The 17,168-nt window shown below is 41.3% G+C and overlaps 1 protein-coding gene across 1 annotated transcript in view; it reads left to right on the top strand.

Moving 5' to 3' along the window:
* Nucleotides 1–17,168, top strand: part of PMFBP1 (polyamine modulated factor 1 binding protein 1) — a 43,288-nt gene that overhangs the window by 12,907 nt on the left and 13,213 nt on the right. The window contains exons 4-10 of the mRNA XM_015558791.1: nucleotides 5,644–5,886; nucleotides 9,318–9,539; nucleotides 10,972–11,142; nucleotides 12,152–12,262; nucleotides 14,561–14,687; nucleotides 14,792–14,949; nucleotides 16,424–16,664. Of these exons, the coding sequence (XP_015414277.1) occupies nucleotides 5,644–5,886; nucleotides 9,318–9,539; nucleotides 10,972–11,142; nucleotides 12,152–12,262; nucleotides 14,561–14,687; nucleotides 14,792–14,949; nucleotides 16,424–16,664 (1,273 nt within the window). The remainder of the gene's footprint in view (nucleotides 1–5,643; nucleotides 5,887–9,317; nucleotides 9,540–10,971; nucleotides 11,143–12,151; nucleotides 12,263–14,560; nucleotides 14,688–14,791; nucleotides 14,950–16,423; nucleotides 16,665–17,168) is intronic.

The raw sequence follows: 17,168 nt of genomic DNA, 5'->3' as shown, positions 1-17,168 counted from the left end.
GTTTGTTGATTTGTTGATGATAGCCAGTCTGACAGGTGTGAGATGGTACCACATTGTTGTTTTGATTTGTATCTCTCGGATGATTAGTGACTTTGAGCATGTTTTCATATGTCTCTTGGCTTTCTGAATGTCCTCTTTTGAAAAGTATCTATTAGGTCCTTTGCCCATTTTTTTATTGGGTTGTTTATCTTCCTTTTGTTAAGTTGTATGAGTTCCCTGTAAATGTTGGAGATTAAACCCTTATCGGAGATAACATTGTGAATTCTTAACATTTAGGGGAAGCTGGATGAAGAGTATATGAGAACTGCCTATACTATTTTTTCAATTTTCTAGAAATCTAAATTTATTTCAAAATAGTTTTTTTAAGTAAATCTCTGGTAAGCAGAGATCACTGATGAGAAGAACATCTAAACCATGAAGGTGCATGCCAAAGAAATGCATGTAACTTAAACATATAGTACTATGTTCAGGAAAGTTTAAATTAAAAAAAAAAGTTTAAATCCCTAGAAGGGTAGGTCAATTAGTTAGAGCATCATCCTCATATGTCAAGGTTGCAGGTTAGATCCCCAGTCAGGGCAAGAAGTGTAATTTGTAGAAGATATAAAATGCAACAGATAAACCTATCTAGTGATCTAAAGCTAAACTAGAATTACAAGAGAAATATCTCAACACCTCTAGAAAAGGGGAAAGATGTTCATGACAATGACCAGAAATATATGAGACTTTCAGTTCTTAAATGAAGAAAAAATATCAGCAGGGATCTATTATCAGAGCAATGCCAACCTGAGACAGAAGAGAGTCAATGAAAACTAGAACAGGGAATAAAATAGTTAAAAGGTATTTTGAAAAGCCAGCTTTAGGCAAATCAGCAGGGCCTTATGACATATTTCGAAGAGTACTTAAGGAATTGGCAGGTGTTATTACATAGCTGCTAGCGATTATTTTTGAGAACTCAAGAGGATAAAGAAAGTCCCTGTAGGCTGAAAGGGTAATTGAAGTGCTCATCTTTTTAAAAAGGGAAAAAGGACAATCTTGGTAATTATAGACCTGTCAGCTTAACTTCAATATCAGGGAAAATGTAGAACTTAACATCAATCAATTAGCATCAACTTGAAAAGCATAGAGTATAGGGTGGAAACCATTGTGACTTCTCAAAAAGCAAATAGTGCCAGGCCAATTAATTTCCCTCTGTGATCAAGTGGCCACAGAGGCAAGAAGGGAACAATAGCTATACTCTCGTTGGCCATAAGTAGGGCTAAAAGTTTGACTAAATATGGGAACAGGTTCCTACAGGTGGCCAGTGCTCTTCATCTTTTAAAATAGTTGAGGCTTGGATAGAAATCTATTTGAGAAGCATAGTGGACCACATGGCCTCCAGAATCATGTCCAACTCTTGATAATCATTCTAAGAACTAGTCTTCCATATCATTTCCAAGTTGCTCATTTCCTCCAGACCTCAGTTTAAAGGTCAAAGAAGAATCTAATAAAATATCTGTCTTCATTGGAAAGAAAACTTTTTAAAAAGATGACAAAAAAGCAATAGGAAATGCATTAATGCCTTAATGATACTGATCTTTGGCACATACAAGTGAAATGTAGACTTAATTCATAGCATGTCATTGACTACTCATTTAGAATTAAGAAAAATAATCTTTTGAATACTTAAAGATAAATAAGTAGAAATTCAATAGATTTGAAATAAGTCTAGGCATTTCTCCAAGTCTTTGAAATTTGATTCCTCTAAACTCAAGGTATCTATAGCATGCAAATGTTTAAAGTTCTTATCCAAGAAAACTATCTATCTATCTATATATATATATATGCCATTTTTAGATCTTTATAGCCAAACACATTAGGGTACGTCTGCCCTGTACTGAAAGACTTGAGTGAAATCTTATCACTTAGTTGGTCTATCGTGTTACCACAAAACTAAGAGAAACAGAATTTTGGCTAATTTTGTTAAGGATTTTATTGGGTATTTGCTTCACTAAAATACAGCCTTCTGACTTATGCCTACTCCTAATGTTCACTCCTTTGTTTTAGTTCTATCTGCATTAAGTACTTACTATGTCTTTTTCTAAGTAGCTCTTCACCCCAGCTTAGCTATATAGACAGATTGGGCATAGACAGGTTGGGCTGTTGAGAACCACCCCATACATGTGTATGTGTATAAGCACACATGTATACATACACACACACACACACATACATACATATTATTTCCAAGTCACTTCTCCCTGAACCTTATTTACAGACAAGGGGTTTTATTCTTTTAAAAAGAATAAAAGCACTTAACTGAGAACATTTCATATAAATACTGGAAATTATAGCTACACAAAATAAACACAAAATTTTGCTTTGTTTGGCTCAGGAAAGAAGTTACCTAGGGTTTCTTTTGCCTGGTTACTATTGTCGTCAATTTTCTCTGACTGCCTTCTCTATTCTGTGACATTAAGGATGAAATGAACTTCTAGGAGAGCCGGAGAGTAAATCAGATTGAACAACACAATCAGCTATAGACTTTCTGGTTCTGAGCTGAACTAAGCCTCCCTTATCTGTGCTGCACCAGCCACTCTCACTAGAGATGATTTTCTCCTGGCTGCCAGGTCTTACTTAATTAATCTCATTAAAACTCCATCTCTCCAGTTACTCAGACCAAAACCTGGAATTATCCTGTTTGGATGATCATCATCTCCCACCATCTAACATCTAATGCAGCAGCAAATCCTGTGGGCTCTATTTTCAAAATATATCTAGAATCCAGCCATTTCTCCCACCTACTGCTACCACCTTCGTCCAAGCCATCATCCTTTCTCCTCCACATCCTTGCGGTAGCCTCCTGGCTGGTCTCCCTGCTTCTGCCTTCCTGTAATTGATTTTCTTTTTTTTTTTAAATATATTTTTATTGATTTCAGAGAGAAGGGAGAGGGAGATAGAGATAGAAACATCAATGATGAGAGAGAATCATTGATCAGCAGGCCTCACACTGACGATTAAGCCCGCAATCTGGGCATGTGCCCTGACCTCCTGGTTCATAGGTCAACACTCAACCACTGAGCTGTGCTAGCTGGGCACCCTATAGTTGATTTTCAATAGGACAGCCAGTATGTCCTTTGTAATATCTGCAGGGGATCCCATCAATCCCCCCTGCTCAGTACCCTCCAATGGTCTATCCTGAAAGGAAAAGTCAAAGCCTTTAGAATGGCATCTATGGCCCTAAAGAACCTCACCTCTCTTTCCTTTCACCTCACCTGGTACCACTCTCCCTTTCCCTATCTCTGCTCCAGCCAGAACAAAGTGACTCCTCAAACACCACTGGGCTCCTCTCACCTCCAGGCCTTGCCCCTTGCTGTTATTTCTCTCTGAAGTGTTCCTGCTTCGATTCCCATCGGGCTCCTTCCCTGCCTCCTTCAAGTCTTGGCTCAAATGTCACCTTTGCTACGTGGGCCTCCATGAAAACATTTAATTCAGAATTGCAGCTGCCTCCATCCTGGCATTCCTCATCCCTCCCCTGCTTCACTCTCTTCCATGGTACTTTTTCCCTTTTTCACTACATAATTTACCAGAAGACAGAGAATCTGTATGTTTTATAAACTTCTGTATCCCCATTATCTAGTGCTTAGCACATAGGAGGTGCACCATAATATTTGCTGAACAAATTCATTAAATAAAAATATAATATCCACACGACAGCTATTAATATTCCTAGCAGCATTATTTATAACAGCCAAAATCCAAAACAGTCCAACTATTCATTAACTGGTAAACAGATGAACAAAATGTGGTACATTCATACTATTCAGCAATATAAAAATGATCAGAATAGTGATGCTTGCTAGAGTCTGGATGAACCTCAAAAACATTTTCCTGAGTGAAAGGAACCAGACACAAAAGATGACATTTTATACAATTCCATTTATATGAAACGTCTGGAAAGGGTAAATCCGTAGAGGCAGAAAGCGGATTAGTGGTGGCCTGGAGCTGAGGGAGGAACAGGAGTGACAAATGGGCATCAGAGAACTATTTGAGGTGATGGAAATGTTCGAAGGCTTGATTGTGATCATGGTCACACAACTCCAGGTTGCCACAAAGCATTAAGTTGTACACTTACAATGGTTGGATTTTATGATATCTAAAGTATACCTCACTAAAACTGTTAAGAAAAACAGTTCATTTTTAAATGTTTAAAAGTACTCTGTTAATGAAGCCAAGGCCACAAGTTCAAATTCTTGGGAACCAATAAGAGTGCTCATTCTCTATTTTATTTCCTTCTCTCTTTCAATACTTCACTGTGTATAAATCTCTAATCCGGGTTCCATAGGAGCAGACATGGCCCCTGCCTTCCAGGAGTTTATCATCTATTGACAATATGAGGTGCTCAGAAATCAGAATGTGCAGTGCCTTGTTAAGGACATGCCAGTGAAGCCCATGGGATTGATGCAAAGACACCTTTGCAGGGAAAATAGGAAGAAGAGCAGGATTTGCAGTGTTTTAAAGAATGAGAAGGAGGATAAGAAGCAGACACAGGAGCTAAGGGACACCCTCTTCATCCACCTCTTTCACATGTCATCAGGCATGTTGGGCGAGAAAATATAGACACATTAGTGCAAAGACCTCAATTGTACTAGATACACAACTCAGGAATATGTCCAGCCAGCAAAATACTCGATGTAAAGTAGGTGTTCAACATATGTTTATTGAATGAATGACTGAAAATGTAGGATAATCTAGCAGCATTTCAGGTAAATTGTGGATTGGCATGGAGAACTATCTATCTACCTACCTATCTTTCTAACACACACACACACACACACACACACACACACACACACACAAACACACAGCCTCTGCAAAGTCACATCTTCTATCAGCAGAAGGAGACAGAGTCAGCACCCAGACATGCCTGAACAATATCTCTGCCTCCCATTTCCCACCATCCAGAAACCTGTTTCCTCAAAACCCCAACCCAGAGTTTACCCTTTTCTCTGGGCATTTTTTAAAATATATTTTATTGATTTTTTACAGAGAGGAAGGGAGAGGGATAGAGAGCCAGAAACATCGATGAGAGAGAAAATCGGTCAGCCGCCTCCTGCACGCCCCCCACTGGGGATGTGCCCGCAACCAAGATACATGCCCTTGACCAGAATCGAACCTGGGACCCTTGAGTCCGCAGGCTGACGCTCTATCTACTGAGCCAAACTGGTCCTGGCTATCTTGGCATTTTTAATAATCAAGATTAGTCCAAGGACCATGACCAGAAATGCATTACCTTCCAGGTCAACTGTGTTATTTTTATATGTGAAGATGAAACATAAGCATATTATCACATATATCTTTATACTACTCTCTAGTTCAGGCCTTTATGTGTGTTTTTTCTTCTGACCTAAATAAGAAGAATGGTAGATCTAAGTAGTAAGAAAGAACTATGGTTTTTTCTTCTTTTAAATCCTCTTATAGAGTGGAAACACAAAGTGATGTTTCATTGTGAATAGAGTAAAATGTTTAATAAGTGCTCTGTAGATGAAAAGATAAAAGGACAGGTAAATGGATGTGAACTCTTGAACAATTTTTAAAAAATCAAAGAATGAATGCATGCTTAGTAACACTCTAAAGCCTTTTCTGTATGTTTTTCCTCAATTACAGAATAAGAAGCAAGCATTAGCATTCAAGGAATCACAGATGGAGTTTGGGGCCAGTAAACAGTGTCACCTGAGACAACTCCAGCAACTCAAGAAAAAATTGCTGGCCCTTCAGCAAGAACTGGAGTTTCGCACGGAGGAGCTGCAGACGTCTTACTGTTCCCTCCTGCAGTATCAGTCCGTCCTAGAGAAGCAGACTTCCGACCTGGTTCTTCTTCACCATCACTGCAAACTGAAAGAAGATGAGGTATAGCTAGAGTTACTCTGGAAGTGTCTCATATGCTCATGTACCTACAGGAAACAGGCCAAGCCTACTAGAAAGCAAGCATTGGACTTAGAGAGGAGAGCTTCACAACATCTTGAGCGGGTTTTATCAGCTTTCCTTCTTTAAGTCTTGATCTTTTCGAAGCTGAGCAGAGGGAACTAAGCAGAATGGTATAAGTGGGTGAGAGCTCCAGTACTGGTGCATGTGGGTATGTGTTCCGTGTGTTCTGTGTGTGTGTGTGTGTTGTGTGTGAAGGCCTATCATTTTCATTTTATTAACATTGCAATTTAAATGCAAAAGACTCTAGGTCTCTGAGGGTTATAAAAAAGAGCATAAGGCCCATTAAATGAACAATTTTAGAAAAAGTTATCAAGTTTTGATAATATATAAATTCCTGACACTGGCACAGTTGACAAGGGAACCAGACATTGGGTCTGAATCAAACATTGAGAATATAAGTCAGTCCTTTTTGCAGACTGGAGTTTGAGATCATCTAGACCAGCGGTTCTCAATCTGTGTGTCGCGGCCCCTTTGGTGGTCGAAGGACCCTTTCACAGGGGTCGCCTAAGACCATCCTGCATAGCAGATATTTACATTACAATTCATAACAGTAGCAACATTACAGTTATGAAGTAGCAACGAAAATAATTTTATGGTTGGGTCACAGCATAAGGAACTGTATTTAAAGGGCCAGAAGGTTGAGAACCACTGGTAGACTTATCTGAACTATATTCTGGACATTCATTTCTATTCATGTCCCAGGATTCTATTTTTTAATATTTTTATTGATTTCCGAGAGGAAGGGAGAGAGAGATAGAAGCATCAATGATGAGAAAGAATCATTGATCAGCTGCCTCCTGTACACCCCCCACTGGGGATCGAGCCCGCAACCCGGACATGTGCACTGACCGGGAATCGAACCATGAGCTTCTGGTTCATAGGTCGATGCTCAAACACTAAGCCACATCAGCCAGGCAGGATTGTATTTTTTAAACCAGAGAGAGAATCCTTGTGGAATTCCAAGTAAATTCTGAAGACCAAATCTATGGAGCCTGACCCAGTTGAGCAATGGCACTAGCAACAGTAAAACCGTGGGTTCTAAGTAAAAGGCCAGGCAGCCTCCCTGGCTCTTCTTCCTTTGCCTTTAAAGGTAAAATTCCAATGACTGTCTTGGATGGTGGGGGTAGTGGTGGTGTGTGTGTGCTGTTGCTTAAAGACTAACTCCAGGGGTTTTATGATGGGCCTTAAAGAACATAGACTTTTTTTAAAAAAGGGAGAACTGTGGCCAATGAGAATTTCTTTAAAAGGATTAGGTGGGAAAGGAACAAAGAAAGGTTATCCTGCAAAATATAATCTGGAACAAAGCTGGTGAGCATGAACTGTGGTTTATTAATGCTAATGCAGGACTGTTGTTAAAACTCAGTATAATTTTTTTTTCATTTTATTTTATTTTTTTAAATTGCTTAAAGTATTACAAAGGGTATTACATATCTCAGTATAATTTAAACAATAGTTCAGCCTGGATAAAGTGACCCTGAATTAGTTGTGATTCTATTTGGCTGAGTATAACAGAAAAACCCCAAGTAATCATGCTTAAGTAAGATAGTTTATTTCTATGACATATAAGATAAGGTCTAGGGATGTTATGGTAACTGCATGTGTCATCGGGTACCTCGGGTCCTATCTTTCAGCTCCATCATCATCAGCTTAAGGCTTCCATTTCAAGGTGGCTGCTAGAGCTCCAACCATCACATCCCTGATCCAAATAATCAGGATAGAATTTGGGGCTGTGGAGAGAAAGGCACACTGCTCCCTTTTAAGGATACTTTAAAAGCCCCATACACGTTCATTTTTATATCAGTGGCCAGAGTTAGTCACATGGCTACAGCTAGGAAGCCTAGGAAATGCACTGTTTTAGTAAGGTATGCTGCTGTCCCAAATAAAGTCAAGGTTTCTATCACTAATGAGGGGAAGCATTGATGCGGCAGGTAGCAGTAACAGTAGCAAGTAGCAGTCACTGATACAGATCCCAAACCAGAAAAGTATTGGAAAAAATTACTTTGGGCATTGTGCCAGATTCCCTCAATTCTTTAATACACAAAGGCATCAGGCTTCTGTCTAAGGTTGGGTTTCCCAATTGCAGACCCTAAGACAAGGAGGTGAATGTAAGTAGTTAATTAGGGAAGTAAGTCAGAGAAGGTCAGATCACTGTTGTAGACAGCTGGGGTTCGGTCCCTGGAGAACTCTGGGAGATGGTGTAGAATACTCCCCCATCGTTGGTCGAGGACTGCCCTGAGAGTACGAACTCCCCAGTACTGGTAACCTGCCTTGTCTGGCTCCTCTGCTTGGGTGGGCCCCTGAGGCACGAACAGTTCTTAAGCAAAGAGTTGAAGATGCTAGTGCTTGGAAGAAACGTAACATGCAAAGGGATGGTGAGTGTCAAGGGGATATGAGCAGGCTACTGGCAGCTTCGGTTACACACATTTGAATATGAAATATGCCCTTTTCTCTTTCTCCTTCCCTAATAAACACCTCAGACTAAATGATCCTTTTCTAGGAAGAATCTGAAGTGACAGGCAACAAGTGTAATTAGCTTAGACGAATAGATTGTGTTCTATTCAAATTTTACACTGAACTATTTGAACCAAACTTAAGCCTGCCTTGGCGATTCGTCTGCTCTTAATTCCTTCTGTATGTGTCAGTCAAGTCATACAATTTAGCATTCTCCACTATGTACCACTTGTTTGCTCATTTTAAATCATATCTCCCCAAAATTGGCAGAGTTTATAAACTCTGAGTGAGGAGCCTGTATCATATAGATATGTATTCCCTCAGCACCCAAGACATTGCTCATGAGCATTCAATGAATGTGTCCATTGGTTGGCTAATTAATTGATTAGGAAGAAAAGAAAACTAAATAAGGCTTGTACAAATCTCAGAGGAACTTCGGGTCATGTTCCCCTACTGTCTCCAGGGAACTTTGCTGACATGGACCTGTGTGCCCAGGGTGCTCTCCATTTTCTAAATTAGACCCCTAGAGAATATCTAGGGAAGAGAGGAAACTCGTGTTTCAAGCCCTTAAAAAAAATTTTAATGGAGCTATACAAATTGATTCCTATTAATCAACTAACAAGTCTTTATGGAATTCTTACTACACGCCCAGCAGAATGGGAAATAAATATGGTCCTTGTCTTTAAGAAGCTTAGCATCTAAATAGGACAACCTTTTTTATTTCTAACCATTCACATTCTGATATTATATTGTAGCTTTTAAATCTGTGCTGGGGCTATTCTGTGTATCTGTGTTTCTCAAGATGAGTTAAGGTATAGGACTGCATGGAGTCTCATAGCCTTACTCTTTTCTCATTAGATGCTTCTATGGGTTCAGTGTGGTTTCATTTCCTACACCAACAGGTGATTCTGTACGAGGAGGAAATTGGAACGCATACTGGAAACACAGGGGAGAAGCTCCATTTGGCCCAGGAGAAACTCGCCTTGGCCGGGAACAAGATTGTCTCCCTAGAAAGAAGCTTAAACCTCTACAGGGATAAATACCAGACTTCCCTAAGCAACATTGAGTTACTGGAATGTCAAGTGAAGATGTTGGAGGGGGAACTCAGTGGGATTGTCGGTCAGGTAGGACCTAAACTAGGCCTCTCAAACCAGGAGCTCCAGCAAGTGGACAAGCTCCCAGGTGGTCCCCAGTACCAGCCCCAACCTCCGCTGCCAGAAACCCAGACCTTCAACCAGGTGTCATTCCTCCCCTGGAATTGTGTAGCCCTCAGCTTTGAACGTCTAGCCTCCACATCTCCTTTAAGATTGTTCCTTATGAATTTAGAGGCCCTTAATCAATATAAAAAGCCACTACTTCAAATAAGGCAGAAAGTGAATTACTAAATGAGTTCTCAAATATGCCATGTTCTCATGGGGGTCTGGTGAAGGGCTCTTCTAGGTCATAGGACTCATGCAAAGCATGACTTCAGGATCAAACAGGAGAAAGCCACGAACCATGCGAACAAAGAGCCAAAATGCCTGAATTTGTATTCGTTTTTCAGTTGCTTTTTTTTTTTTCATTACACAAGTAATACAGGCATACTAATACTCAGGAGAATGTTAATTGATAAATGTCTTTGAAGAGCAATTGTGTGATATCTATCAAAGTCTTAAATATATCCTATCAGTCCTACTTCTATGAATTTAATTTACACACATATACCAGAAAATGTACTCGAAGATTTATATGCAAAAATATTCAGGTTCATTTTAGGGGAAAAAAACTTGAAAACAACCTATATTCTCATCAATAGGAGACTGGATAAACACATTTAAAAGGAATTTAAAAGAACAAGATAAAGGTACATGTACTAATATGGATAAATTTTGAGGACATCTTGTTAAGTGAAAAAGTCTATATGTTTTTAAAAGACAACATAATATCTGCATTCTACAGGTTTGTTTATATGTATGTAAATGTACGGATAAAGTTCTAGAAGGCTATGCAAAAATGGTCATCTTCAGAGAATGCAATGAGTATAGGATTAGTGGCGGTGATCAAAGAGAAATTTTAATGTTACAATGTTTTAGAAAGATAGTACACATACGCATTACTTGTGCAATTTGAAATTAATTTTAAAAGTAGATGTACAAGTAACAAAATGAAAAATGTCCTCAATAAATTGTCAAGTGAAAACACAATTTACATTAGTGTATAGAAAACGTTTCATTTGTGTAGACAAAAAACTAGGGGGTTTCATATATATATATATATATATATGCATAAAAATTTCTAAAAAGATACCCAAAAAACTGGTCACTAGGACTGTGTTGCAGGAGGGGCTGTGAGTCATAGAAGGCCAAGGTGGAAGGACTGACTTTTCAGTGTATTCTCTCTCGAACTTTATACCATATGTATACCCTTGTTAATTTTTTCCTTTGTTAAGAAAGTTATGATTCACATGTATGAACATACATTTTTAGAATATAAGTCCAGAGATTTTTTTTTCATGCTCACAGCATTCTTAACTCAAAAATTGTGAACAAAACCACCCCTTATTTTTAAATATCCCAGGAACCCGAGAACAAGGGCGATCATTCAAAGGTGCGTATATACACTTCTCCCTGCATGATTCAAGAGCATCAGGAGACGCTGAAACGACTGTCTGAAGTCTGGCAAAAGGTCTCTGAACAGGATGACCTAATCCAGGAACTTCGAAATAAGCTAGCCTGCAGTAATGCTTTGGTAAGTGCCTTCTTCTGGAACACTTCTGAGACCCCAAACAAAGTCATGAGAAAAGAAAGGAGGGAGAGAGAGTTACCTAAAGTAATCTCTTTCACCAAGACTCCTCAAATGTCTTAAACTGGCCCCTGCCTTTTATTCATATTCTCCATAGTATGCATTCTCCCCACCCACACTAAGTTCAAGATTGGAAAGAGTCATAAAATCTTTCACACAACGACTTAAGTGCTCATCAATAGGAAAAATGTTAGAGATTGAGAAATTATTTAAAAGATATCCCCACTAGAGAATACTGTGCAGCCACGAAAATGGATTAAGCAGATCTGTAAGGGCTATATAGAAGGATGCTTGTGATAAATTGTTGAGAATAAGTTGCAGAATCTTATGTATGGTTCCACTTTTTGTTTATCGGTGTCTTTGATCATGATGTAGAAGTATATGCTAGAAATTGTCAATTTCTAGTATATAAGGGAAAGTGCCCCTTCCCCCTTAGGGGAAATGAACGAGGGAAGAATAAATGGAGAGCAAATTTTAATTTCTGATTATCAATGCTTGGGTTTTATTTGAATTATTTTCCACAAACAAGAACAAAAATTTCATGTTTTTTTTTATTTTTAAGAAGTACATACACATTTACCCATTCCGTTAAAAAGTTTTCCTTCTTTAATTCTTGAACGTTGAATCCCATCTTCTGATAGATTAAGCGCATCTTTCCTAATTCACAGCCTCCAAAGAACCTTCGTCTGCCTAACAAACTGGACCACACAGAGGTTCAGGAGAGAGTCCAAAATGTGTCCACTGACAAACTCAAGACAAATCACTGTCTATCTCTTAGGGAACCTTGATGTAAGATTGAGGACATAATTCCTGCCCCAGACCCCACAGGAAGTGCATGATGAATTATAACGTTATAAGAAACTTAGGCTGTTAAAAGGAACACCCTGCTAAAATAACACTAGTGTAAACACAGAACATTGATCATGCAGCCTAACTGACTTGGGCTCATTTGCAGGTTCTGGAGCGTGAAGAGGCGTTGATAAAATTACAAGCAGACTTTGCTTCTTATACAGCCACCCACCGACATCCTCCCAGCTCCTCGGAGGATTGCGAAGACATCAAAAAGGTGGGACAACTTTTGCTTATTTGTACCGGGGGGGTCGTACCAATTGGGATTTGACTCTGCGTTTTCCTGCTTGTTTTTAATTTTTATCTTACATTATATTTTATTTTGTATTTGTGTGACCTTGGTTGGCCCTGCCACATGGATACAGCCAGCATTCGATTTTGGGATTGGATTTTAGAATTACACCTGTCTCTTAACGCACTTCCAACAATCCACCTAAACCAGGCAGAAAGTCCTGTTGGCTTGCCAGATTCACAAGGACCATTCCAGCCTTCTAGTGTCTGGTTGGAGTCGAAAAGTAGCAAATTTAGGGAAAATTATTAATTCAAATTCACTCTCTTTTTGAAAACCTGATATTTTAGAAACTCAAAGGCATCTCAAAAGTTGATTCTCATGATGAATAAGCATTTAAACCATGTAAACAAATAGCAAGATTTGACCAACCAATAGTCAAAACTAAATCAGGTCTCCTCCTAGGTGAGTCATGCCTGAACTTGTGGTACAAGACAAAGCCAGGCACTTGCGGCCATGCTGGGGCACGGGAGTGCAACCTGCTGAGGCTGGAATGGGGACAGGAGGGGCGGCAGAGAGAGTAGACGACGCATATAAGTTCTCTAAGGGGTCCCCAGTGGGGAAGCAGGGACTCCTCTTTTCCGGACTTTCTGATCCCACAAAGTCTGAGTGAATAAGGGATCAGTATTGAACTTCGGAGTTTCCTCCTTGGACATCTGTCAATATTTATTTTAAAGGTCAGCTCCATGTTTTTCACATCCTGACCTGCAATAAGGATAGCACTCCTTTTTTATTTTTGTCTGAAAAATGTCTTTATTTCTCCCTTACTCTCTTATTTTTTTATAATGGTAAAAAACGCATGACATTGAATTTCCCATCTTAGCCACTTTGAGGTGTACAGTTCATCCATGTTAAGTATATTCACATTGGTGTGCAACAAATCTCTAGAACTTTCTCATCTTGTAAAACTGAAATTCTATATCCACTAGACACTAATTCCTCTATTAACATTCCTTTTTTTTAATAATCCAGACTTTCCCAAGAAACAGGATATACCTTCCCCCACCATTTTATATATCCTATCCAAAGCCTTAGTGTTGCCGCGATACTCTATTGGGAAGCAAACCATCCACATCTCAGTCAGTGCCAGCAGTCCTCTCCCCCTCCACCAGCCTGACATATACTGGGCCTTGGAGTCCCCGCAGTGCCCACCTGAGTCATATGGTGACTGCCCTGTATTTCTCCAGCTGTCCCCTGCCTTCCTGTTGCAGTCCTCCCTCACTGTCAACTCTGAAGTCACATGACTATCTCTTCCCACCTCCCTTGATGCCCAGACATCTCATTGCTCCTCCTCTGCCATGTGTATATGCCCCTGCCTTCTCTTGGTCACAGCCCATCTCTCTCTCCTTCAGGATAAAAGCCAACATCCCTACCAAGGGACTACAGTCCCACGTGATGTGACTGCCCTAACTCCCTCACCTTATCTCCTGCCACTTTCCCCATCACTCACTCTGCTGTAACCACATGGACTTTTCCATGTTCTTTCCCCAAGGTCTTGTCATCGGCTACAAAGCTCTTCCCTCAGATACCTACAACATGCTCACACTCTCACCTCCAGCAAGTCACTGCACAGGGGCCCCCTTCTCAGTGAGGCCAACCAACCCATCTGATTTAATATTGCAACCCCACATACCTGTCTCTGCCCCATTACCTCCATTCCCTTTTGTTGTTCTATTTCTTCTTCCATAGCACTTATCAACTTCTGTTTTCTAGAAGTCACTGCTTATTATGCTCATTCCCCCAGACGGTCTGCTCCATGGGGGCAAGGATTTGTGTCTGTGTTGTTTGCAGTACCTGGGACAGTGCCTGGCACATGGTATATGCTCCATCAGTGACACTGATTGTTATAGGGAGGAAGAAGTGGCTTCCTTTGTACACATTCAATGTGAGTGTGAGAAGTCTGCCATATCCTTTTTTAATAATATTTTTTAATTGATATGTAATTGACAGACCATAAAATTCACCATTTAAAGTGTTTCATCAGTGAGTTTTAGTATATTCACAGAGTAGGGCAACATCGCCACTAATTCCAGCACATTTTCATCACTCCAGAAAGAAACCGGTATCCATGAAGAGCCACTCCCCATCACCCACCCCACCCCCAACCCCTGGCAACCACCACTCTGCTTCCTACCCACCGGATTTGCCTGTTCTGGACATTCGGGATTTTAGGAAGCGTTCTCCCGCCATGTTCTCACCCTGCCCTGCTCTTTTCCATCTTTCCAGATACTGAAACACTTGCAGGAGCAGAAAGACAGCCAGTGCCTGCACGTGGAGGAGTACCAGAACCTCGTGAAGGACCTGCGCATGGAGCTCGAGGCTGTGTCAGAACAAAAGAAAAACATCATGAAGGGTACACTGGGGGCCGAGGGGGGCTGTGGCCAAAAAGGGTGGGGCCCCAGAAGGAAGGCAGAATCCGCCTCTAAGCAAGAAGCCCTCTGTCCGGCCCCGCTGTAGAAATGATGAAGTTGGAGCTGGACCTGCACGGGCTGCGGGAGGAGGCATCTGCCCACATGGAGAGGAAGGACAAGGAGATCATCATCCTGCAGCTTCGGCAGCAGGAGCTGCAGGCGCAGTTCACTGAGGCCCAGAAGCTCAGTTTGAAGAAAGACACGGTGAGGCGAGGAGCTCTCTCGTCGGAACTAGCAATAGGGCGGGTGTGAGGCCAGGCCTCGGCCACATAGAGCACGTTCGGCAATCCTGCACCCACTGTGAATGCTTAGGGAGCATCAACACATGTACAATGTGTACAATGGTCTCTTCAGGCCCAGAGACATTCTGAGGACTTTTTTAGTACTTCTCATACCGCATAATAAATAAATAAAATAGCAATACCTTAATAGAGATGTTGCCTCTGTAAGAAAGAGATTTGTCTCCAGCCCTACAGGGCAGAGAGTTTGGGACACACTTGGCATTGTTCCTTTATGCTTTTGTTCGTGCTTGATAGTGGAAAGAAATAATATAAAATAATGTGTAGCCTAATTAAGAATATGAAGTGAATTTCAATTTTTAAAATGACAAATATCTTAGAATATGCAAATCAGGCAGTTTGAAAATATTAAGGGAGCGCTGCCCTAAAGGATCTGTAGTTGCCAACATAAATCAAGGCCCTGGAGAAGCCTAAGAATGAAACCAAGGACAAAAGCTTCTGTAGTCAATGCTATCCAGCTCTAAACTTGGTCAGAGCGAGTAGAAATAATCCAATTGGTTGACTGACTGTCATCCACACCTCCAATTTCAAGGTCCAGAGGCGATCTGTCAGTCAAAATAGAGGCACGTGGAGAGATGACAGCAAGAAGCAAGGCATCTGGATAGACAGCTTTGAGTCATCCATATATTTACCCAACAAATATTTTTGAGCTCCTAAGATGTGCCAAGCACTGTTCTAGGCACTAAAAATATTATATAATTGTACACCTGAAACCTATAAAATTTTATTAACCAATGCCACCCCAATAAATGTAACTTTTACAATAATTTTTTTAAAGAATATAATAAAATATGCTCTCATGGAGCTTACATTCTAGTGTGGAGAGACAGACAATAAACAAATAACAGAATGAATATGTCAGATACTGATAAATTCCTAAAATAGCTTGGTGGCTGTTTTATACAGGGTGGTCAGGGAAGGCCTCTCTGACGAGGTGACATTTGGGAAGAGAGTTGAATGAAGGGAGGGAGCCACCCAGGCAAAGGCCTTGAGAGAATAGCAAGTGCAAAAGCTCTCAAGTGGGAGGCCCCTTGGCGTGCTCTAGGAGACCACTTGTTGCAGACAGGGTGGGGGTGGCAAGAGGTGAGGTCAAGCTAGTAGCCAAGGACCAGGTCATGAGGCATAGCATCCTGAGAGGCCTTTTTCTAAGTGAGGTGGAGCCATGGATGGTTTTGATCAGAGGCATACAAGATCTGACTTGCATTTTTAGAGCCACCCCTGATTGGTGCAGTGAGGGGTGGCAGAGAGCTAAGGTAGGAGGCTATTGCAATATCCAGGCATGAGAAGATGGTAGCTGTGAGAGGGCTCCAGAGAGTCTCTGATTGACTTTGCCCTGCCACTGTCAGGCTTTGTTAGCATTAACGCGTTGCTTTCCTCAGCTCCTCCAAGAGAAAGATGAAATACTGCACGAGCTAGAGAAGGAACTGACACGGGTTCAGACCACCCTCCTGAAGAAAGAGATGGAGTTTGAGAAGCAGCAGCTGATGACGACGGAACTGGAAATGACCCTCCGGGGGGTGAAGCAGAACACATGCCAGGCGGAGTGTGGGGCCCTGCAAGCCGAGATCGAGAAGCTGAAGGACTTCCTCGAAGATGCCCAGCAGCAGCAGAGGATGGCCGGTGAGGACCCAGCAAGCGCTGCCCACCACACTCCCAACACATGGGGCTGGAGCCCCTTTCTCTCTCTAAATGGCCCTCCCCCTCTGCCTCCCCACGTTCTCACTTCAAGTCTTCCTTTGATCTCATCTCACATCTCAGCCATTGCTTCATTCACCTCCAACCTCACCTGTCTGGAACCTTCACCACAGCAGGTGTTCAGTTTGGGAGAGTGAACTGCCCGCTGTTTCCTCGGCGGTTCAGATAAAGACCCGCTCCTTTCTCTGCCAAGGAGGGCGGGGCTCTGTACTTTGTTTCTTTGCACCACATTCCTCTCCATCTTCTCCAGAACTTCTGTCCCACAATTCATCTCTTCCTTCCCTGTTTTTGTTTTTAATCCTGACCTGAGGATATTTTTCCATTGATCTTTAGAAAGAGAGGCAGGGAGGAGGGAGGGAGGGAGGAAGGGAGAGAGAGAGAGAAAGAGAGAGGGAAGGAGAGAGAGGAGAGACACATCGCTTGGTTGCA

Source organism: Myotis davidii, unplaced genomic scaffold (genome assembly GCF_000327345.1).
Source record: "Myotis davidii unplaced genomic scaffold, ASM32734v1 scaffold453, whole genome shotgun sequence".
NCBI lineage: Eukaryota > Metazoa > Chordata > Mammalia > Chiroptera > Vespertilionidae > Myotis > Myotis davidii.
This window is presented reverse-complemented; position numbering and strand designations above follow the sequence as displayed.